Source organism: Lagenorhynchus albirostris, chromosome X (assembly GCF_949774975.1).
Source record: "Lagenorhynchus albirostris chromosome X, mLagAlb1.1, whole genome shotgun sequence".
In the NCBI taxonomy this organism is placed as follows: Eukaryota; Metazoa; Chordata; class Mammalia; order Artiodactyla; family Delphinidae; genus Lagenorhynchus; species Lagenorhynchus albirostris.
The window spans coordinates 132199402-132223352 of record NC_083116.1 but is presented as its reverse complement, the minus strand read 5'-3'; the positions used below and the strand labels follow the sequence as shown (position 1 = coordinate 132223352).

At 64.2% G+C, this 23951-nt stretch overlaps 1 protein-coding gene across 5 annotated transcripts in view; it reads right to left on the bottom strand.

Moving 5' to 3' along the window:
- Positions 1 to 4635: 4635 nt before the first annotated feature.
- PPP2R3B (protein phosphatase 2 regulatory subunit B''beta) overlaps positions 4636 to 23951 on the bottom strand; it is a 53061-nt gene continuing 33745 nt past the window's right edge. For 4 of the 5 annotated variants that reach the window (XM_060138821.1, XM_060138823.1, XM_060138824.1 and 1 more), the window contains 11 exons: positions 19779 to 19882; positions 19438 to 19540; positions 18645 to 18719; positions 17042 to 17128; positions 15731 to 15929; positions 11391 to 11439; positions 10762 to 10851; positions 9633 to 9808; positions 8881 to 8999; positions 8687 to 8793; positions 4636 to 5411 (listed from right to left, as the gene is read on the bottom strand). In XM_060138821.1, coding sequence (XP_059994804.1) covers positions 5261 to 5411; positions 8687 to 8793; positions 8881 to 8999; positions 9633 to 9808; positions 10762 to 10851; positions 11391 to 11439; positions 15731 to 15929; positions 17042 to 17128; positions 18645 to 18719; positions 19438 to 19540; positions 19779 to 19882 — 1260 coding nt within the window. In that variant the 3' untranslated portion in view covers positions 4636 to 5260. The remainder of the gene's footprint in view (positions 5412 to 8686; positions 8794 to 8880; positions 9000 to 9632; positions 9809 to 10761; positions 10852 to 11390; positions 11440 to 15730; positions 15930 to 17041; positions 17129 to 18644; positions 18720 to 19437; positions 19541 to 19778; positions 19883 to 23951) is intronic. The other variant, XM_060138822.1, reaches the window with a different exon arrangement.

Here is a 23951-nt window from a genome sequence, read left to right as displayed (position 1 = left end):
CCTCACAGGGCACAGGGCGGAGGGCAAGCTCCGTCCTGAGTCTTACGAGGACTCTGACCACATCGTGGGGCCACACGCGTGTGACGTCATTAACCCCGATCACCTCCCAAGGCCTCACCTCCTAATCCTGTCCCACTGGGGGGTTAGGGCCTCCACATGTGGATTTGGGGGGACATGCACACTGAGTCCATCCCATGTGGTTTATGAAGTCAGCCCCGCCTTAGGGGCGTTGGCCTTTGTGTCCTGTCCCTGAGGACAGGAGGAGGGAATGGGAGGAAACGGCCCCGGTGTGTCATTGGGATATGTGACAGGTCGGGTGTGGCACATGGTGTGTGGGGGTCTCGCCCTGTTGCCCAGGCTGGGGAGTAACCTGTGGTTCTGTGTTTGGCTGGACTGTCGCCGGGGTGGGGGGCGGCTTTCCCAGCTGAGCCTGGGAGCTTCCTGCCGTCTGCAGGAACCGCAGGGCATCTCAGGGGCCAGGTGAGAGCACCACTTGCCTACAGGTGCTTCTGCATCTTCCCGGGACAGGGGTCCCTCACCCCGGGGCATCTGGGCAGTTCTTGCACCCGCCTGCTCTCTGGTCAGGCTGCAGACTGTCCCCTCTGTAGACCCGCCCACTTGGGCATCCCCACACACCCGACCTTGGCCCATCCTTACACAGGGTACCTGGGAGGGCCCCGTGCGTGAGCTTCGTGTTGAGTTTGGGGACTTGTGCCGCTGACAGTGATGCGGGGAGGGGTCTCCCCGTCCCTCGGGGTGGGCATCTGTCTGTCCTCTGTCTCATCTGAGCTGTCATGTTGTCATGACGACGTGCGAGCAAGGTTGGTTTTCTGATTCTTCGTCTTCGTGGAAGAGTTGACCCCAGAATCGTGGAGTCTGGGGTGTGGCGAGTGGCTGTCTCACGCTGGGTTGTGTTTCCTCTCGTGTTTCCCACACCAACACCCCTGCCTTCACATCGGGGATTACTCACAGGTGTCGGCAGATTCTCTGATGAGCCCGCCTTGAATCGGGGGCCAACCTGATCTCGGTCCCGAAAGCGTCTTGGAGGAGATGGTGCTGTTCTCACCTTGTCCACTCGTCTGGGTTTGGCACCGTGTCTCAGCCCGCGGGCCCCAGGCTTTCTTGCTGCTGCTGCAGATTCTCCCCTCTCGGGGGTTGACCCCTGTCCCTCGCACGCTGCGGCGGTTTCTCGGGAAGGGCCGGGACGGAGCCCCTCTCTTGACCGTGAGCACTGGGCAGGCGTTCCCGGCCAGCACGGGTCCTTCAGGATCCAGGGCTGTGCCCGGGCCAGGTGCCCAGCTTTCCCTGGACAGCCGTCAGACGCCCTTTACCCTCCCCGTCCTGCAGCGATGTGGCGACCCGCCTCCCCATTTCTGCAGATTCTGAGATCTTCACACTCAGGTTTCACGTTACGTTTCCTGCATTTTGCTCCTGGGCGGGAACAGCCTGGTTTCTTTCTCGTTGTGGAGTAGCCTGAAACGTCCAGACGATCCCCAAATTCCAAGAACCGAGCGTCCGGCGTTGGTGGCCACATCGGGCCCCATGCGGGCTCTCCTCTCTTGGTAATAAGTCGTGAGCGTCTCCCCTGGTCAGTGGGTTTCCATCCGGGTCGTCGTGTTGAAAGGCTGTGAGGGCGTCGTGGATCGGAGGTGACGTGGCCGGTGCGGGTGTAGCTGGATGTGGGCAGACCCTGCCCCCAGCATCTCAGCCGTGGATCAGTGGCCTCCGTGTGTGTATGTTGCTGTGGTTCTGTGCCCCCACCCCGGCCCCGTGTCCCCAGCCTCAGGGGTCCCCGTTCACCTGCACAGCATCATTCTGTGGGTCACCCTTCCCTTGACCACACGCCTGTCCCGGGACCCTGTCATTACTTCGCCTCTGGGGGAGGCAGAGGTGGGGAGGCTCCTCCGGATTCTCCTCTGGATTGTCTTGAACCTGGGTCACCTGGGGAGTGGGCTCTGCCCTGCTGTCTTGGTTGACAACCTGATCCAGACAACGGCCCACTCCCCTGAAGTATGGGGGCCAGGGGAGGCCCCAGGCAGGTCTGGGGTCCGAACCCCTGTGACCCGGCTCAGACCTGGGTCACAGGCCTGTGGGTGTGGCCAGGGTGCACAGAGGTTTTCCAGCCTCTGTTGGGGGTGAGCAGACCCACCCCCTTCCCCTGGAAGGAAAGGGGGCGTCAAGGCCGCGATGGCTTCTCTTGGTAAAACATGCAGATACGGATCCCCAGACCCGGGACACTGCCTCCTCCCACCCCTGCAGGTTCACCCGGACCCTGGCATATTGGGTGCCCCCACACCGCCCACGCCTGCACATGGGAGGGCCCCGACACCCCCGCACGTCCGTGGACACATACAGCCTGGGCAGCGACCCCACTGAGTTCATTTGCATCCCCTGCTACTCCACGGGGTTGCTGGCTCACAGCCTGGTGCTCACACCACCCACCGGGTGCACAGGTTTGCTTAGGTCCCGCCCCTCTGCCTGAGCCCCGCCCACTTCTCTGAGCGCCAGTTTCCTCCCATCAGAGCTCTGCCAAGTCCTGAGCCCCGCCCACCTCTGGCCCCGCCCTAGAAGCCCCGCCCCTCCTCTGGACCCACCCTGGCTCTAAGCCTCACCCCTCCACCTGAGCCCCGCCCACTTCTCTGAGTTCTAAGTCCCGAACCCCGCCCACACCTGGCCCCACCCACACTGGCCCCGCCCCTCCTCTGGGTCCATCCCTGTATAAGCCCCACCCTCTCCCTGAGCCCCGCCCCCAGGGATGGGTAGGCCTTCGCCTTCCCGGAGGCCCGAGGCCCCGGAGCCCCAGGGGAAGGACAGAGGAGGACCACAGCCACCAGCGCGTCCCCAACCTCGGCGTCCTACTCCTGCTCGGCCAGTTCTGCAAGATCCTGGCAGAGCGTGAGTGCCCAGCCGGCGCCGTAGTGAGGAGGGCGGAGGGGATTCCTGGGGGGCAGGGCGCTCCCCCGTCCCCGAGCCTCCGTGTCCCCGCACGGCGTCCTCGCCGCTGTGAGCGTGGGGAGGGTGCACAGGTGGGTTCCTGGGGGGTCCCCTCACCTGTCCCCATCCAGGTACCCTGTTGCTGCAGGCTCGCCCACCTGTGGGACTCCATCCCCGCGGGTGTGCAGGCCTTTGGGGAGGGGACGCGCAGCCTGTCGACAACCCGTTGCTGCCCCCAAGGGGTCTGTGGGGAGGCGAGGGGGGCGGGGCGTGAGAGGCGGGCGTCCTCAGAACAGGGAGCGTCCTCGGTGGGGGGGAGCAGCAGCCCTGCTGTGCCACCGTGGCTGACCACTCCTGCCACTGCAGAGCTGCCCGCAGGGACGAGCTCCACCTGGACCCCCTGGCCGGCATCTCCGTGGTCGGCGGGGAACCCAGAACCGTCTGCAGGGTCCCCAGTCCAGCAGGTGAGGCGTCCCCTGCGTTGTGGGTACTTGGGGGGCAGCGAGGGAGCAGGTGGGACTCTGCAGCCGCTGGGGTCTCCCAGCTGAGACCTGAGCCCAGTGTGGGGATGGGAGGGGCCCCTGTGCAGTCAGCACCAGGGATCCAGGCGCTGGTCCCAGTGACCCGGGGCCACTGCATGCACCATCACCAGTGGCTGGCTGGTTGTCAGGTGGCCCAGGCCCCGCTGAGCCACCCCAGGTGCTCTGATACCCCAGGTGTGGACTGGGGCTCGCTCGGGAGCCTCAGGCGTGCACCCAGGTTCACGCGGCTCAGACCACAGGGTCGGGGGTGCCCTGGGGTCTGGCGTCCCTCCTGACTCCGGACTGGGGCAGTGCTGCCAGAGCCCCGGTGAGTATGGGCCTGGGACGGCCCTTTAGGAGCAGAGGTGCCCCTCTCCGGGGCACCTTGTGCAGACCCCGTGTGGTCAGTGCACCAGCCCGGGAGGGGGCTCCGGGCGGGAGTGCGGCTGGCCTTGCCCCCGGCCGTCTTCACGGCCCCAACAGCCATGGCAGGTGAGGGTCCCCTGTCCGCTTTCTGGGGACTTGCCAAACTGTCCTTGAACTGACTGGGAACCACCCTGTGGGCGGCCATGTGGTCTCGGTCACGTGGCCCCACGTGGTCTGGCTATGCGGGGGCCGGCTCCTCTCACCGCCGGCCCTGCCGTAGGCGCGTCTTCTGTCCAGCGCCGCGGGCCCAGCTGCAGGGTGGACAGACTCATTCCCTGAGGTCTGCTCAGCGCCCAGACCTTAGACGACCTGTTCCTGGCCTGGGCAGGGGGCTCGTCGGCCACCTCCCCCTGGACACGCAGGCCGCGCCCTCCCTGTAAGTCTCAGGTTGGTGCCGACTCAGCCGGGCGGACCCGGGGGTGGCCCGAGCGGCGTGGAGGGTGGGTGTCGGGGCCTCCCCGTGGTGTCTGCAGGGAAGGCTCGCACCCCCTCACGCACAGTTCAGAAGTGACCGTGGGCGAGAGTGGCCATCGGGTAGTGTCAGCCCCACCACCGTGGCCAGAGGGTCAGGCTGTGAGAGCCCCGCGGCCCAGGGCCTGGGACCTGCGCCCCTGGCTCCTTGCCCTGAGGGCCTCCACACCCTGCGGTCTCCCCACAGTGACACCACCGTCTGTCCCCACGTCCCTCTGTGACCTGAGTTCGGAATCCCCGACCGCTGTGTCCGTTTTTGCCCCAAGGTGAGCCTGGGGCTGAAAATCTTTAAATTCTTTATTTGAAAATACAAACGTGATCTCATAAAACGTTTTTAAGCTGCTCTGCACGGCAAATAAAACTCAACTTTACATATGCTGTACATTTACACAAAAACAATAAAAGATATGCTGACGTGGGCGCTCCCTCTGGGGGAGCAGCTGCGGCCGGGACAGTGGCCCCTGTGGGGGCGCCCACGGGATGGAGGCGCAGGGGCTCCTGGAATGTTCCTGACGACCACACCCCTCCCCGAAGTCAGCGCACATCCACGACCGCAGGCAGATCTTCTGGGGCGGCGCCTGGTTGCCGCTCAGCCAGACGACGTGAGCCTGCAAACACCTACACTTGGAAGCTGGACAGTGGGGCCAAGGTCACCCTGACCGCTGGGGACGCTGGGGCGCGTGCGTCCTCACCGCCAGGCTGGGCCTGGGGCTCTCGCACGCGCGTCAGCTCCTCCAGGGCGGGTGGGGACCCACCTCAGTGACCGTGACCATCTCTGGCCAGCTTCTGTGCTGAATAAATAAGGTCTCTCCATAAAAACGCACTTCACTTTCTGTAAAAGGGCTCAACAAGCACACAGTTCTGCTCCTGAGGCAGAAGCCGCGTTCACGCCCCACGGAGGCCACAGGTCACGAGGGCGGCAGGTCGTCACCCCCGTGCTCGTACTCATATAGCTCGACGGCGCCCAGGCCGGTTGGCACCTCGAAGAAGGGCCTCTGGGCCAGCGGAGACCGCAGCGCGCTCAGCTTCTGGTCCACGGGGCTGAGCTCCGCCTCATACCTGCAGGGAGGGGCTTGGTGAGGATGCGGGCGGGCGCGCACCCCACCTGTGCTCCCCTACGGACAGAGGTGCTGCTGGCAGCCCCCCGACGCGTGAGCGCAGGACTGCCACGCCGACGACCTCCTTGCTGAGTCCTGCCCGCGGGGAAAACAGGCACGTCCTCCACCCAAACTCCTCCAGAGGGTGAGTGGAGGCACCCTCACTGTTGCAGGAGGCCGTGACCCTGATTCCAGGATGGTTGCCAGGAGGCCAGCGTGACCCCGGTGCCAAAGCAGGGCACAGTGTCACAAGAAAGTGCAAGTAATCTCTGCAGCACAGTCCAAGGACAAACAAGAAGGCCCACGAACCGTGACCAGGTTTGTCACGGGAAGGCAAGGCCGGCTCAACCACAAGAACCTCGCTGTATCTGTATCGGCAGACGACAGGCGAGGAGCCATCTGGCCAAGGCACCTGACAAAGGGCAGGATTCAGAGTCTCTGCGGACGGCGGTGAAGCGGGGTGTCCGCAGGCTGGGGAAGCACGTGGGCGGAAACATCCCACAGCAGCGTCACGCTTCCCGGGCAGCGGGGGACTCCACACCTGACGTGGATCAAGGCCAGGCCGTCTCCCTTCACCACTTTCCTTCAGCATCGTGCTGGGTGGTGGAGGAACCGCAACGAGGGGAATAAACCGTATTTCTCTACATCACCAGTGAACTGCGGGGACGGAGACTTGAGCAGGACCTTTCCAACACCAAAAACGATGACGCACTCAAGTACAAATCTCACAAAATACGCGTAAGATCCATACACTGGAAATTACAAGACACTGGCAGGAGAAATCAGAGACCTAAATAAACGGAAAGAGTGCTTTGTGGATCAGGAAACTCGATGTCACTAAGGTGTCGCTGTACCCAGAGCGCTCGTTCCTTCCTCAGAGTCTCAGCTTAATATTGTGTAGAGACAAGCTTGTTCCTAAGCGTCCACATCAAAACAAAGGAACCAGAGCAGCCAACACCACGCTGAAGGGTGCAGGGTCTCACCACGCAGAGGCCGGGTTACCTCGGAGCTGCAGGAAGCACAGCCGGGGGGTGGGGCGGCAAGAGGCCAGCCACACCGGTCACGGGACAGACGGTCCCGAGACCAGCTCACAGGTGGTCACCCGGTCACGGTGCCAAGTCTCACCATGTAGAGACCCGGCTCAGCCCAGTAAACGTTCCCCAGGCTCTTCCCGGACAGTCAGGCCGACTCTATATGATCCACACAGAAGCCAGAGCAACTGGAGTGACCCAGACGATTCTGGGCAAGACCAGAGTCGGAGGCCTCGCTACGTGAGTCCACTGCCCCCACCCCGAGGCCACGGCAGGCGAGACGGCGTTGCACTGCTGGCTGGACAGATGAGCGTCAGCAGAACCGAAGGAGCTCCCAGACAGACCCCACAGACACGGTCAACTGATTCTCCACAGAGATGCTGACCTGGGGGTCTTGCGTTAAACTGGACATCCACGTGCATAAAGAAATAACCCGGACCAGACCCCATGCCCCGCAGGGGAGGTCACTCAGAGCAGACCACAGACCCAGCGTAAAGTGGAAAACGCTGAAACTTCCAGAAGGGTCTCTGTGGCTTTGGATTAGGCAATCCTTTCTTACACGCGACACCAAAGCCCAGCCCGTAAAGACAAAGTGACAAATGGCAGTTCATCAAAGTTCACAGCGTCTCTCCTCCGTGATACACAAGGTTAGGAGAAGGAAGAGATACACCACAAACCGCTGGGAAATACAAGTCCCCTCCCTCCGGAAGGACTTGTATCCAGAGGTGAAGGACCCCTGAGACTCGATCAGAAGGAAACAAGTCACCCACGATGGGAAACAGACAGAAGACACAGCCATTCACCAGAAAAGGGCAACAAGGACACGAACAGCTAAAGCCAGGGTGCAATCCTGCTGCACACGTCCGAGTGGCTACAATTTAAAAAACAAGCCAACCGTAACCACGGCAGAGCCGGCAAGGCTGTGCAGCCGTGGGAACGCACGCCCAACGCTGGCGGGGACGCAAAGTGGCGCAGCCACGTGGGAAGATGGGTGGGCGGCTCGTGGAGGTAAAGGTGCGTCTGTCTACCAGGTGACCCGGAACCCCCCGCCCAGGTTCTAAGCCAGGAGACGAGCGCTTACAGCCCCACAAATCCAGCTCGCACAGCTCGACACCAGGGCCGGCCACACGTGCCCAGGCCCGAAGCAACGGACACCAGCAAGCCAACGTCCGTCGCTGCTGAGGACGCGGCCAGGTGTGAAGGGGCCCAGCTCCTGACGCGCCCAGGGACCCGCAGGGCTCTCGGAGGCCTCGTGCTGAGAGCAAAGGCGGGCATGCAGGGGCTGTGGGGTTCCACCTCTGTGACCTTCTGGAGAAGGACCACCTGGACCAAAGACAAGGCCTAAGGGTGGGCGGGATCTGGGGTGACGGGCGTGCTCACCCTCCTGCCCACTCGGAACCCCCTCAGGATGGTTCCCTGGGCAGGCAGAGCTGCTATCAGCAAACTGAAGCCCCCCCTCAGAGGCAGAGGGTGACCCTCAGGCCCTGGGCTCCACCGCCACCCCATGCACCACACGAGCAGCCGTGCCAACCCCGGCCCCGGTGCCGAGCAGCCCCGTCAGGGGAAGAGGCAGGTCGGGAGGCTGTGGGCGGGGGTCCGAGCCCGCCAGGGACGCAGGCATGAACACTGGACCCCAACACTCCTCTACTGCAAGGCTGCTTTCAAGCCTGAGGACCAAGGCCCTGGGGGAGACGCCCAGTCCCCAGCCCCGCTCCCCTCAGCTGTCCACACCCGTCAGCCACGGGGGAGGAGGGACATCGTCGGCAGACGTGCCCACTGAGCTACAGCCATGCTCCCCGACGGGAGACTCCACGAGGGGCTGCCGTGCCGGCTCCCCCGGCCGCCCCTCCGCAGGGGTGGGGTCTGCGCCCCTCCAGCCGCCTGTCGGTCCCACCCGCAGAGGGCAGAGGGAGCTCAGGAGACGGAACCCTGGGAGAGCCCGTGGGAGCCGGGGAAGGAACTACCTCAGCAGCAAGCCCTTCCGGGGTCAGGGCGGCGTGAGGCCGGGCGGTGGGGAGTGGGGCGGGGGGCCGAGGGCCCGGCCTCCGTGGGTCCCTGCCCTCCGGGGGGACAGCGGCACGTGGAGCGGGGCAGGTGTCTCTTGCCTGCGGCCTCAGGCCTCAGGCCGTGACATGGGGCGAGTGTCCCCGCGCCCCCCAGCGGGCCGTCCCCGCGTCCCGGGCCCCCATGCCCGCCGCACCCTTACCCGTCCTCCCAGGGCTCCCCCATGGCCTCCTCAGCCACCAGGATGTCGTACTCCTCAGCGGCGTACCTCTCCCAGTCAGACAGCTCGGGACCCTCGCTCTCGCTCTCCTGCGGGAAGCATGCGCGTCGTGTCACACGGGGCGGGGGGGGACCCAGAGGTGCCCCCCTGCGCCCCCTCCACGCCCCCCTACTCACCCTGAACAGGGAGATCTGCTCTCTCTGCTCGTGGTCCAGGTACTTCTCGATGTTGAAGAAGGTGTCGAAGAAGACACTGGCCAGCTTGCACCTCTTCAGGTCGTGAAGCGTGATCCTCCCTGCGGGCGCGGGCGGCACGAGAGCACACGCGGCTCCCACGCACGCCCAGGAGCCACGTCACCTCCGTGCGTGCGTGCGTAACGACACGCCTTAGGACACGGCACCCCCTGCCGCGAACCAGGCCACGGGAGAAGCCCGTGGGGTGGAAGGGGTCGGGAGACAGGGCCCAACACAGCGAGGGCCGCCCGCCAGTCACCTGAGGGCGGGACCCAAGCTGCCCTGGACCCGCGGACACGGGGCAGGAACCCGCAGCCAGGGCAGGAAGGCCCAGGCCACCATGGCCCTCGGTGACGACACCTGAGACCAGGGTCCAGGACACGGACGCACGACACCGACTAAGGTGGGTGGGTTCGGGCAGACCCTCCCTTTGACCCTGGAAGGTGTCCTGAGCGCCCCCGGACAGACGCACCTGGTGGGCTCCCGGCTCCCACACCCACCAAACACAGCCCGGGGGCCCCAGCACAGGCCCTCTGAAGTGCCCACACCAGGGGTCCCGGGCTTGGTCTCCCCACGTGGGCCCTGAAGGAGCTCAGGAACAGGGCCACGGGGCTGGGGACCACCTTCCCAGCCCCCGAGGACCCACTGCCCCGGGGTGTCCCTGTGCCACTGGGGGACCCGCCCCCCGGCATCACCTTCGCTTTGGGGCTTCACCAGGTCCAGCATCTGACACAGGCAGTCCTCAAAGGGCAGGGCCTCAATGGCCATGCTGTCCAGCCGGCGGCACTGCTCCTCATAGAAGTACTCCAGCTCGAACATGGACAGCACCCCGTCCCCATCCAGGTCCATGCAGCGGAACCAGTACTCAATGCTGTGACACCGGGCCACGGTCAGCATGGCCGCCCAGGACGGACCCCACCACCCGGGGACCCCTCCCCCAGTGTGAGCCCCGCCTGGGACGGACCCCACCACCCGGGGACCCCTCCCCCGGTGTGAGCCCCGCCTGGGACGGACCCCACCACCCGGGGACCCCTCCCCCAGTGCGAGCCCCGCCTGGGACGGACCTCACCACCCGGGGACCCCTCCCCCGGTGTGAGCCCCGCCTGGGACGGACCCCACCACCCGGGGACCCCTCCCCCAGTGCGAGCCCCGCCTGGGACGGACCTCACCACCCGGGGACCCCTCCCCCGGTGTGAGCCCCGCCTGGGACGGACCTCACCACCCGGGGACCCCTCCCCCGGTGTGAGCCCCGCCTGGGACAGACGCCACCCCCCGGGGACCCCTCCCCCAGTGTGAGCCCTGCCTGGGACAGACGCCACCCCCCGGGGACCCCTCCCCCAGTGTGAGCCCCGCCTGGGACAGACGCCACCACCCGGGGACCCCTCCCCCAGTGCGAGCCCCGCCTGGGACGGACCTCACCACCCGGGGACCCCTCCCCCGGTGTGAGCCCCGCCTGGGACGGACCCCACCACCCGGGGACCCCTCCCCCAGTGTGAGCCTCGCCTGGGACGGACCTCACCACCCGGGGACCCCTCCCCTGGTGTGAGCCCCGCCTGAGACAGGCGCCACCCCCTGGGGACCCCTCCCCCAGTGTGAGCCCCGCCTGGGACAGGCGCCACCACCCGGGGACCCCTCCCCCAGTGCGAGCCCCGCCTGGGACAGGCGCCACCCCCTGGGGACCCCTCCCCCAGTGCGAGCCCCGCCTGTGTCTGACCTTGCTCAGGTGGATCACGGAGCGGGGGCGCCCTCGCTCAGGGGTGACCAGTAGCCCCTGCTTCTAAGTGTTCTAGCAAGTGGAGCAGAGGACAGCTGCCAGACACTCACCTGGTCGGGGTTTTCTTGTCTTCCTCGGAGATCAAGAACCAGACAAAGTCAGCGTAGCTTATTTTTCCTTCTTTCTGCACTTTTTTCCCTCTGGATTCAGGGCCGAATCGAATCGAGAGACAAAGACTGCGTCAGGGAGAAGCAGCCTGAGGACGGGTCCCCGCCCACCTCCCCCGGGGCGTGGGGAACCCTGCGTCTGGCCCAGTCCTGTACCCTTGGTTCCTACTCGGGACAAGGCCTGAGACAGACCATGTGACCCGGAGGAGGGTCCCTGGGGCCCAGCTCTGGCAGGAGCAGCCGCCACGGTCACAGCCTCAGGTGCAGGGGCCTGTGTCCCCCGACTCACGACCTCGTGGCAAAGGCGTGTATGTGTCCCAAGCTACGACCCCGTGTGACAATGGCGTGCCCCTTACATGTGACCTCATGTGGGTGGCACGTGTCCCTGACTCGTGACCTCGTGTGACAAAGGTGTGTACGCGTGTCCCTAACCCACGACCTCACGTGACGATGGCACGCACTCCCAGAGCACGGCCACCTCACATCAGGAGCGAACGAGTCAGGCGCGGACGTGCGTGTGGAACGTCAGCCCAAACGCTGACGGGACCAGCTAGCTGAGCGGCGGGCCTCACCGCGTCACGGCTCCCGAGAAGATCCTCTCGATCATCTTGGTAGATATGGCTGCGAAAGAGGAAGCAGGCCGTGAGCCCCGCACGCCGCTCCCGGCCCCACGTCGCAGCCTCGCAGGCGGCTGGGCGGGCTCAGGTCTGAATGCCGAGACCCAAGCCCAGTCAGGCGGAACCCTCAGGACCCAATCTCCTGCTCCCGGCCTCCCTCGGGCGCTGCCCGGCACGTTCCAGTCCAGGACCTGAGCCCAGAGCAAAGCCAGAGTGAAGAGCTGGCCCAGGGGCCCCAAGACAGAGCGGGCGGTAAAGGCAGGACACACACGTCCGCCCTTGCAGAGGCTCTGCCTCCAAACACTCAGTCTGCTGTGATCAGCACACAAATGCATCCAACCCCCAGGCAACTAAGAGGATAAAGAGTGAAAGACACCAAATTAGTGGGCTGGGGCTGCCATAATGACGGGCGGCTTCAACAGCACACGTTATTTCTCCCCCAGTCCCGGACGCTGGAGTCTGAGATCCAAGGGTCAGCAGGGCTGGTCCCTCCCGAGGCCTCTCCCCTGGGCGTGTAGACGGCCGTCTCCTCCCTGGGTCCTCACAGGGTCGTCCCTCTGCGTGTGTCTTGACCTCCTCTTCTTATAAGGACACCAGTGCTATGGGATCAGGACCCACCCTAGTGACCTCATTGTACCTTCGTCCCCTCTTTAAAGACCCCATGTCCAAATCCAGTCACATCCTGAGGTACCGGGGGGTCAGGGCTTCATCGTGTTAATTTTGGGGACACTTTTCAGCCCATACCCGAGACCTATAACCACAAAAATGGAGAAATAAAGACAAAGTGTCTTTTCCCCCAAGTCATCCTGCCTCAATGAAAGTCACCTCTAATGGGAAATGACTGGATGGTGTCAGAGGCTGACCAGTGTTTCTCAGAAAGACATGTCCACGTCCTCACTCCTGGGCTGTGAACGGGACCTTATATGGAAACAGGGTCTCTGCAGATGTGATGCAGTGAAGGGTCTGAGATGAGGTCCTCCTGGATGAGGGTGACCCTAAATCCAATGGCAAGGTCCTTCTAAGAGACAGAAGAGGAGAGACACAGACACAGAGGAGAAGCCCCGGGAAGATGGAGGCAGAGACGGGAGGGATGCGGCCACAAGCCCAGGGACGCCTGGAGCCCCCAGAAGCTGGAAGAGGCGGGAAGGACCCTCCCCTGGAGCCTCTGGAGGGAGCGCAGCCCTGGGACACCCTGACTTCAGATGTCTGGTCCCCAGGGCTGGGGGAGGATGGATTTTAAGCCCCGATACAGTCATCCGATACAGCCGCCTCAGGAAGCCCCTCCTGGATGACAGTCCTTCATAAATGCGTTGATTTTGGACCTCTGGCCTCAGAACTGGGAGGATAATTTCCTGTTCTTTGAGGGTCCGCCCCCACCCCCCGCCTGCCACGACGAGAGCCCCAGGGAACTGGACAGCTGACTCAGACTCACTGCCACGACCGGCAATCTGAGAACAGAACCTGCTCGTCCGTGGGACACGGGAAAGGTCATCTCTGCCCCCCTGCCCGTTCCTTCCCATGACGTAGGGAGGACCCCTGCCGCTTCTCGTGCAGGACCTGGTAGGTTAGGAAGCGGCAGCGGGAAGGGGAGGGGCGCATCACGGCGCTCGCGTCCGCAGCTGGGGGCTGTGCCCGAAGCCACCCAGGGTCCTGTGCTGGCCGCAAGACCGCGGTCCCCACAGTCAGTCGCGTCTCGAGGCCACAACGCCACCAGCCTTTCCTGGTGACAAAGCCCTAACACCAGCCCCACGAGATGCCCTGACGTGAGACCTCGACGGGGTGGACACAGGGATGTGGGCACCAGGAGAGAGTCGTGGGGACGGGCGGGGACAGGTGACCCCCGATCGGGGGGCCACGTGCCAGCCACCACGGGTCTGCGCCTGGAGCTATTCCCGAGATCACAGAGGCAGTTGGAGTTGAGACCAGGCGTCGAATTTAGGGACGGAGTTGAGAGAGACCCACGTCCGCTCAGGCGTCCACACGCCAGCGTTCACGGCACCCTCGCGAGGCCAGTCAGAGAGATACAGCAAGCAGACGGTGCGCCGGGGAGCTCACGTCAGGGGACCGTCCGGGTCCCGTCGACCAAAGACAAAACATATGCCCGGAGGATTGAGAAATTCGGTCGTGCGTGTGGGTACATGAAAAATCCGTTATGTGAAAATGTGCAGACTTAAGAAAACTGTTTCTAAAACTAAGAACCTGCGGCGCACTTAAATTCTGTTCCACTCTGCACTCTGAACATGTAATTTCTTGTCACGGGAGGTGGGAGATGATCATTTTCTCTTATCCCAGAAGCATTTACACTGGATCCCCCGCTGCTCCTGAGCTGTGCGGAGGCCAGAGTTCCCCTTTTCAGGCCCCTCTGCGATGAGAACGCAGGGAAGCTCAGACAAACCCAGAAGCCAGAAGTGAAATCTCTCAGGGAACTGCGTCTCTGCTCCGCCGCTCCCTCCCCTCAGGACGACTACTGGGGGGCCACCGCTGTCCGACCCACCACGGCCCGAGAGGCCCCAAGCTGGAATTTGGCCTTGGGACGGTGCCCCGAGCCGCCCACGCAGACAGAGCACCGTCCACCCCACGGACGGGCGCTCGAGGCCCCGACACAGAGCAGGAAGCCGCGGGAGGAGGGAGGGAGGGGAACGCTGCCCCACCTGCAGAACAGGTGTTTGCTCAGCTACGGGAACAGGTGCTGGGAGCTCAGGGCGGCACCCAGACTGGCCCACACTGGGGCTCATCAGGAGACGGGGCATGAAATGATGGGTGGGGTGGCCCCCAAATACCTGAGGACCAATGGAGGGGAGGTGGGGCGGGGAGAGCGGGGGGATGGACGGATGCGGCCTGTGTGTGGCAGCCACTACCTCTACTCAGGACGGGGCTCCACGCCCCCAGAGAGCGCCTCCACCAATGGCAGGGCCTGTGCATCCCGGTCCCCGTGCCTCCCGTGCTGTGACCTGCGTACGCCCCGGTCCCCGTGTGTCCCGTGCTGTGACCTGCGTACGCCCCGGTCCCCGTGCGTCCTGTGCTGTGACCTGCGTCTGCCCCGGTCCCCGTGCGTCCCGTGCTGTGACCTGCGTACGTCCCGGTCCCCATGCGTCCTGTGCTGTGACCTGCGCCCGCCCCGGTCCCCGTGCGTCCCGTGCTGTGACCTGCGTACGCCCCGGTCCCCGTGCGTCCCGTGCTGTGTCCCGTGCTGTGACCTGCGTACGCCCCGGTCCCCATGCGTCCCGTGCTGTGACCTGCGTACGCCCCGGTCCCCATGCGTCCCGTGCTGTGACCTGCGTACGCCCTGGTCCCCGTGCGTCCCGTGCCGTGTCCCGTGCCCGCCCCGTTCCCCATGCGTCCTGTGCTGTGTCCCGTGTCTGTCCCGGTCCCCACAGGTCTCGTGCCGTGTCCCGTGCCCACCCCGTTCCCCATGCGTCCCGTGCCGTGTCCTGTGTCCGCCCCGTTCCCCATACGTCCCGTGCCGTGTCCCGTGTCCGCGCCGTTCCCCATGCGTCCTGTGCTGTGTCCCGTGTCTGTCCCAGTCCCCGCAGGTCCCGTGCCGTGTCCTGTGTCCGCCCCGTTCCCCATGCGTCCTGTGCTGTGTCCCGTGTCTGCCCCAGTCCCCACGCGTCCTGAACCATGTCCCGTGTCCGCCCCGGTCCCCAGGGTCCTATACTGTGTCCCGTGTCCGCCCCAGTCCCCACGCGTCCTGTGCCGTGTCCCGTGTCCGCCCCAGTCCCCAGGGTCCTGTGCCATGTCCCGTGTCCGCCCCGGTCCCCAGGGTCCTGTGCCGTGTTCCGTGTCCGCCCCCGTCCCCATGTGTCCTGTGCCATGTCCCATGTCTGCGCCGTTCCCCACGCATCCTGTACTGTGTCCTGTGTCTGTCCCGGTCCCCACGCGTCCTGTGCCGTGTCCCGTGTCTGCCCCGTTCCCTACGCGTCCTGTGCCGTATCCCATTGTCCACCCTGGTCCCCATGCGTCCTGTGCCGTGTCCTGTATCTGCCCCTTTCCCCACGCGTCCTGTGCCGTGTCCCATGTCTGCCCCGTTCCCCACGCATCCTGTACTGTGTCCCATGTCCGCCCCGGTCCCCATGCGTCCTGTGCCGTGTCCCGTGTCCGCCCTGGTCCCCAGGGTCCTGTGCTGTGTCCCTGTCTCCCGTGTGTCCTGTAGGAGGAGACCAGAGGCAGGACAAGGTTCAGGCCTCGAGGGTCAGGGGAGGCAGCCACGCTGGCCTCCCTGGAGACGCAGGAGCCCGGCAGGGCAGCGCCCGCCCCAGTGCTGTGTCCCCGCCGCCCGCAGGCCGCGTCCTCACCGTGGTCATTGTGCCGGGCCAGGTCCTGCGCGTCAATGAGCAGGTCGTGGTCCGTGTCCAGCTCCCAGAACTTGCAGTAGATGACGTAGAAGTGCTCGTAGGAGAAGAACTCCGTCAGCTGGTTGATGTCCACCTCGTCCTCCAGGAGCGCCACGTTCTGCCAGGACACACCCAGAAAACCGCTGCCAGGAACCTCCGGCTGCAGCGTGGAGACGGGCCTCCCGCAGGAGGGACACCCCCCAGGAGTCTCACGTCGTGAGGGCGGAGGGTCAGAGCTGGTGGAGACCTGCTTGAGGGCTGGGAGCCCAGCACCCAGGTCGGGGTGCGCCCGGTCAGGTCTGCGAGACTGCAGCACAGAGCAGCCCAAGCACGTACGCTCTCGTGGCCGGGGGCTCCTGACGCGAGCGGGTCAGCCCCGCGCTTGTTGACACACACACGTCCACAGAACCCGGGTGCACGGGGGTGGGGCCATGCCTCCGGGATGGATGAGGGGAAAGGAAGGGTACAAGACGAACGGAAGAAGAAAAACGGTGGGCGGGTGGATAAATGAAAGGCAGGAAAATGAATGGATGATGGACGAGTCGGGGGATGAGGGATGGATGACAGGTGGGTGGGGTGATGGTGACAGGTGGGCAGATGAACGGGGTGGCCGCTGAGAAGGTGGGTGCTGGAGGGAGGGATGGACGGAGGGAGGATGGGAGGGGGGAGGGAGGGGTGGTGGTGAGGGATGGAGGGTGGGAGGGTGGACAGATGGATGACCTAGGAGTTGGTGTAGCGACGGGTTACTGGTGGGGGCTGGAGGGACGAACGAGAGTGTGGGTAGACGAAGAAGTGGATGATGGGTGGGGGATGGATGCAGGCACGGGTGATAGGTTGCTGGAGGAATGGGTAACGGCCGGGTAGATGGACAAGAAGGTGGACGACGGGTGGGTGGACTGGCTGGGAGAAACAGGTGATGCGTCAGTCGATGGAGGGACGGGTGACAGGCTGGTGGGTGCAGGGAGAGACGACGGGTGGGCGGAGGGGTGGGTGGACCGACGGATGACGTGTACGTGGGTAAAGATGCACTGCTGGCGTGTGGGTCGAGAAATGGATGACGCCGGGGAAGGGAGGGAGGGAGGCGGGGTGGGGTAACGAGGACGGCTGGGTAGACGCGTGCGCTGACCGCTGACAGGCTGGCGGAGGGATGGGGGATCGATGCGAGCCAGGTGCAGGGATGGGTGGATGGGTCGTGGTGGAACCTGGGGAGGACGGATGAGTGGGCGGGGGCATGCAGAAGGCCCTGTGTCCCCTCGGCCAGCCACCACCCACCTGCAGGAACGTGCTCCTCCGGAGCTCTGCGCACGTGATCCTCCCGGACCAGGACCTGTTGACCGTGTAGAAGATCCTCTGTGTGACCTGTAGGAGGAGGCCCGTCGGCTGAGCACCGGGGCGTGGGGGGCGGGGCCTGCGCGCGACTGTGCAGCCCCACGTGTGGTGCTGCAGGGGCCCAGCCTGCGACCTCGCCTACGAGCCCCTGCCTGGCCTCACCAGGAGCTCCGCGCCCTGGGCTGCAGGGCCCCATGTCGCCAGCAGAGGGCGACCGCCCCACACGTCACCAGACCGGGGCGGGGGGGGGGGGGCAGCCCCGCCTCCAGCTGCAGGGAGGACACAGGTGGCAGGAGAAGCGGACCTGCTGCCACATGTGGGGGGATGTCCGGGTGAGGCGGCCGCACCTGAGCTGGGACAGCACAGGCACGCAGTTCCTGCGTGGCTAGGAGCCCTTATTACACTGCGGGTGGTTTGAGAGGCTGCCCCGAATGCTTCCGCGGACACTCAACTGACCACTGAATGAAAAACGTTAACTTAAAGCCAGAGAGTGGCCCCTGCCCCCTGCACGGTGAGGCCCACCTTGGCCACGGGGCTCAGCTCCGCTCCCAGGTGGGCATGTCCCCAACTGTGATACCCCTCACCTGTCCCAGGGCATCTGCTCACCTGTCCTCATCTGAGACGTCCCCTCGCCTGTCCCTGTCATGGGCTGTCCCCTCACCTGTCCTCCCAGGGCATCCCTGCCAACCTGTCCTCATCTGAGACATCCCCTTCCCCCGTCCCTGCTGGAGGCTGTCCTCCCACCCCCCGGACGTGCCCTGCCTTGTCCTGTCTGCGCAGGGAGGTCGGGGCATGGGAACGGAGCACCTGGCGCACAGCCCCGTTCACACGCAGCACTCCCTGCTGCCGCTGGAATGAGGAACGGCTCCGGGCACCGCTCTTCGGAGACGGGCCCTCAGGGCGATGCGGAGCGGTGAGGGGGTGGAGGGAGGCCTGGGGAACCACGGGCACGCGGACTGCCATGAGCATGCGCTCCGCGACGCACGACAAGCGTGCCCCCGGCCGGCGTGCCACGGGGCTGCCGCGCTGCCCACCTCCACCTAGAGCCGGAGGGCCGTCCTCCCCGGGTGACCTCTGACCAGGGCGGGGGCGGGGGATGGGCCATGGGGTCCTCGTGTCCCCAGGCCAGGCCGGCATCCCACCTGCAGCGCTCAGAGCGCCGTGCTCCAACTCGCTGGGCGTGCTCGCCTGGACCCGAGGAGACCCGGCCCTCAGGAGGAGGGGCCCGGGTGTCCTCTGAGGCCCCTCCTGCCCAGAGAGGGAGACCGTTGGGTCTCTGGACGTCCCCTCGCCTGCCCCGCCCTGTCCGACCCCGGGGCACGCGGCCAGGACCACCCAGGCTCTCGCTGAGCGCGCCCAGCTGGGGACCCAGGTGGGACACACAGCCCTCCCCGTGCCCGAGCCCCACGCCCGCCTCCTGGTGAGAAAGCGGGCCGTGAAGGGCCACAGGTCCGGGGCTGGGTGTCCGTTCCCTCACGGCGGGCCTGGAGCCCGGGCCTCAGGCGCCCACGGAAGCCACAGGGGCAGCGGACGTGCTCGTACTCACCGTGGTGATGTAGCGGGAGTGGAACTCTGACGCTTCCTTCAGGAATGCCAAGCCCGGGTGGGTGTTCACCACGTCCTGCACACAGGGGATGGGACACGGCCCTGGGATGTGCCGCCAGGCCCAGGGATAAGAACGCACGTGTCCACCAGCAACATCCAGGTTCACACATCCAGCCACAGAGCCACTCACGCAGCATCACCCCAAACACACGGTTACAGGAAATCACATCAAATTAAAGGATCACACAGAATCATCTGGGCCACGAGCTAAGGAAGCAGGCCACCTCTCGCGGCCGAGGGTAATAACCTGACACATGTAAATGTATAAAAGACCACCGTGCAAGTCCATCCCAGATTCTGAGAAAGAAAATTTGCGATATCCTCACTTAACAGAGCACTGCAGTCCCAGGAGCCCTTTAAGTCACTTCTATTCAAATGGTTTTGGTAACTTCGGTTCCTCCGTGTTCACGGGGAACACGCGGGTAACCGGGGACCACCTTCGATTCCCCTCTACGAGATGGAACATAGAGAGCTAAATAAAACCGTGTTTACATGAACCGGAACGGCGTTTGGAAACGAGCATTCTGCAAACCGCGGCCGGCTTCTCGTGGGCGGCCCAGCCCCGAGGGTGCTAACCCCTGTCCGGCTCCACGCTCCGCAGGCTCAGGTGTGGAGCTGTCCGCACCGCCCTGTCTCTCACGCGGGTTTGGAGGGCTGCGTGGAGCCAGCTTCGGGGAGCCCGCCCGCCTCCGGGGTGTAGACACGGGCGCGCCTGCGAGGAGGGGGCGACGCACCTGCAAGAAGGGGATGAAGTCCTCCTGCGCCAGGGAGCTGCCGCCGGGGCTCACGAGCAGGTGGACGAACTTGGCCGCGTCATCATGGCAGCTCTGGAGCATCCTGGGCGACAGAGGGCACTCCAGCTGCACCCCACGCGCGGCCACAGGCCCCTCCCCAGACTCCGGGGTCGGGTGCTCCGTGAGGACGGGCACAGACGGATGGGGCCCCGCAAGGGACACGACGGACGTGCCGGGCACCCCCGGACATCCGTCTCGGTCCCTTACAGTCCCGGCCGCAGGAGCGCCGGCCAGTGGAGGCAGAGGCAAGGCCGGACCACCACTCCCGCCCCGGGACTCACTTTCTCCACATGGCGACGAACTTGTGCACGGAGACGGAGCCCGTGCGCTCTCCACCGGCGCCGCAGAAGAGCGGCCCCTTCCAGTAGAGCGGGCAGCCGCAGGCCTGCGGGGGGAAGGGTGGGGGACGACACAGGGTTAGCGCGCCCTGGCACCCCGGCTGCCCGAGCCCCCGAGGCGCTGGGAGCGCACCGCGTGCACACAGCCCGACCGCGCAGCCCAGCGCCTGCGCCAGCCCCAGGGGCCTCCAGGGGAAGGGGCAGCCTCTCCCAGCTGTCACTCCGGAGACGCTGACGGAAATGGCGCTCCCGAGCCTGGGGCACAGACCACCCGCCCCAACTGGAGGTGTCACATCGGCAGCTGTACAGAGGCGACGAGCACGTCTCCAGCCCTGGATGTGCAGCACCTCCGATGACGCGTCGGGACGGCGTAAACGACAGAGAATGTCAGGAGACACTCGGGGTGCGACAAGGACGAGGCTGTGACCCGGGCACATCTCAGGGGTCGAGGCGACCGCAGGGCTGGCGTCCACAGCTGTCAGCGCAGGTGCTGACCGGGAAGCAGGCGGAAAACCCCCGCTCTGAGCTTCCCTCCCGAAAACACAGAAGAAGAAGGGCGGAAACAACAAAGGCTGAGAGAAGAGAAAAAGAGAGCAGATACGCGACAGAGAAAGTCAACAAGGCCGAGTCAGCTCTTTGGAAAGCTTTTAAGCAAGTAATCACCCCTCAGCAACACTCCTGGACAAGCAGAAAAAGGAAACGCGTGCTCCGCACATCAGCGGTCACTGCAGAGGCCACCAGCGCTTGACAGACAGGCAGTGGACACTCCCAATAACTGGAGGCCAGGAAACGTGACGACTGCAGGGCGGACTCCTTGACTAATGAACGTGTCTAACCAGAACTGACAACGGACATCCAGACGGTTCTACATTTCAAGAGACCGAACCCGTGGCTTAAAACCTTCCCACTGAGAAAATCCCGGGCCCAGCTTTAGGGAAGAAATCACGTGGATGGTACCCACACTCTTCCAGAGAATGGAAACAAGGGACGTCTCCCAACTCCTGTTACGAGGCTGCACGTCCTGGACCCTGACACCTGTAAAGGGAGATCAGGCGCCCTCAGCTCCCAGGAACAGAGATGCCAACATCCCACACAAAGCCAGGCTGGCAAATTGAATCCAGCAGTGAAAAAACAAGAAAAATCACAGTGAAACAAACAACAGGCCAGGAAACTTAAGAAGAGGAGGGAACACAGCACTGTAATCAGGGGCGTACACAGGAGCCCACGGCTCACATCTGCACGTGGGGACGCGCGCAGGCCGGCTCTGCCCTGAGCTGGAATGGGACAGGCTCCACCAGCAGAGATGGAGGAGGGGACGCTCCGGGCAGAGACAAAGGGGAAACTCTGGTAATGCAAAAATACGCGACGGTAGGGAGAATTCCGAAAGGGTTACGAAATACCAGAATTACACTAAGTCCCCTACACACGAACGAGTTCCATTCCGAGAGCACGTTCCGAAGTCCAGTTTGTCGGTAAGTCCAACAAAGTCAGCCTAGGTACCCAACTAACACAATCGGCTGCATAGTACTGTACTATAACAGGTTTCTAATACTTCCCATGCAAATGATACATAAAAAATAAACACAGAAGATGAAGAAAACATTTTTAGAGTCCCTTGGAAAGCACAGCAGTCCGGTCCAACAGCGGGCACACAGGGGCTGGCATCGAGGGAACAGGCCAGAAGAGTCACTGCCTGGAGGAGGGAGAGGAGTGGGGAGACGGTAGAGCTGAAGGGTCGTCAGTAGTACGAGGCGGAGGGCGAGCTGCAACGTCACTCTCACTCGTGCCTGACGCTGACAGTAAGCACGTTCGTATCTCTGAAAGTTCGCAACTTGAAGGTGCGTACGTAGGGGACTTACTTGTAACAGAAAACCAGCAAAGCTGCGGGATCCCAGGACAATGTACAAAAATCAATTATATTTCCACACACTGGCAACAAGCAATTAGAAAATAAAAAATGTAACAGTGCCGTCTATGAACAGCATAAAAAACATGAACCTACAGGTAAACGTAACTGAAAGTGCGAGATCTCTACAAAGGGAACGAGAAAGCGTGGCTGGGAGAAATCAAAGACCCCCCAATGGAGGGACAGACCATACAGATTCCTGGACTGGACACTTAATGCTGTTGACACATTTTTGACTGGAGACATTACAGTCACAGGCGTTAGTTTCTGCAAAAATCCCCCGGTCAATAATGTGTTAAAATGTCAACTCTTCCCCAGACGACCCACAGATTCAACGCAAAGCCAATGCACACCCAGCAAGGTGTGTTTTGCAGAAATCAACCAGCTCATTCAAAGCCCACGGGCAAACGCACACGACTGTCAAGCCTTCCGTGCAGTCACAGCAGTGAGGCTGTGCATCAGGGCAAAGAGGAAGGGACCAGTTTAGGGTCAGACGCCCACGTCCACCCACCAACTCAGCACAGACAAGGCTGGCGGCAGCTCCGAGGGAACAATCGTCTCTACTGAGAGAGCCCAGCTGGTCAGCGGGGCAACTCTACAAAACCATGAGGGAGGGATCCCGGCCCCAAGCGTGGACGGTGAAACTCCAGAAGGAAATGCAGGAGATCGTCCCGATGCTGGAGAAGCAAAGGTTCCCTAAACGTGACTCAAACACCAAAACTCTGAAAGAGAAGGTGGGTAAACTGAACCGCTTCCCCACCAGAACTCCGGGGCAGACGTCGCCGAGAGCACAGAAACAAGCCGCAGACCAGGAAAACGTTCGCAGGGCGTTATCCTGACAAAGGGGCCACACCCAGACTGTAAACGAAGGCAGAGGTACAGGAAAAAAGGCAAAGGGCCCAAGAGAGCGACAGGCCCTGCAGGGAAAAGGGTGTGAACACGGCCAGGACTCCGGAGGGAGAGGCAGAGGAAAGGCGCAAACCGGATCCCCACAGAAGCCCACATGGGCGATGGCGCTCACAGGACCTGGCTCACGGGCATCGCCCGCGGGTCGGGGAGCTGCCGGCAGATGGTTTGGCAGGACGCGCCCCCTGACCCGAGCACTGGCCACGCACGCCCGTGGCCAGGGGCCGCCCTGGGGGACACCACCGGAGTCCACTCCTGCCCATCGCGCCAGGCCCAGAACATGCCGGCGCCTTATCCTTGGCGCCCAGGAGGGAGCTGCCCAGCTGTGCGGGAGCCGTGCGTCTGGACGCTCTGTGGCTTCTCGCACACGCTGGGGCGGGGACCACGGGGCGAGGCTCGGGCACAGTGCGGGCTGAAAGGCCTCTACTCCACGCAGGCGGGCGTGCGTCCTGGGCGACGGGCAGCAGAGGCCTCCTGCCAGGGATGGTGGCGCCAGGGCCCCGAGGGGGCTGTGTGAGTCAGGGCGTGGAGGACACTGGCCGCTCCCCGGGGTGGGAGGGCGCAGGCGGCAGGGACAGGGGAGCCAGGGGCCTCGGGCACCTTGCCTGGGGTGCTCGTGCGGGCACGTGAGAGCTCGCTGGGCGGACTCGGGCGATGGCACCGTCCTGTCCCACGGCCGTGCGTCCGTCCACCGCACAGCAGGAGCTGTGCCCTTGCCCGCGGGGTGACGCCTGCATTCACGTCCCCAGAACGAGCGGTGCCTGCACTTCCAAGCCTACCCACCCCCCAGGCAGCTGGAGAGCCCATCCTAACGCTTTCACTGTGACCTCCGTCCGCCACCTCTCAGGACCGTCTGCAAACATTCTAAGGGAACGGGAAGCACCAACTCTGAAATCCAGAGGTACGAAGAAACGCGTTTAAAAGTATGGTAAAATGCCACCCTGAAGGGAAAAACACACGACAGGGTCAGGTTTTACAGGTCTGTAACGTCTATCTAGTGTACGTGACGGGAGACCCGGGCACACGCCGAGGCCCGCGTCACCCCGTCAGGAGCAGCCCTGCGGTGACCCCGATCCCCGCCCTCACGCCCCTTACGGCACCCCCCGACGCCCGCGCACACACAGAGCTCCCCGTCCGTCCACACGGCCTGTCCCGAGCACGGCAGCATCTGGCCGGGGCCTGGGGTCTGGCTGTGCTCACAGGGCACAGGGCATCTGACGTCCCCCGTGCAGGACTCTGTGTGCAGGCCGTGCGCAGGTGCGCGCTGGCCCTTGCCCGGTTCCCGGTCAGGCGCCCCATGGGGT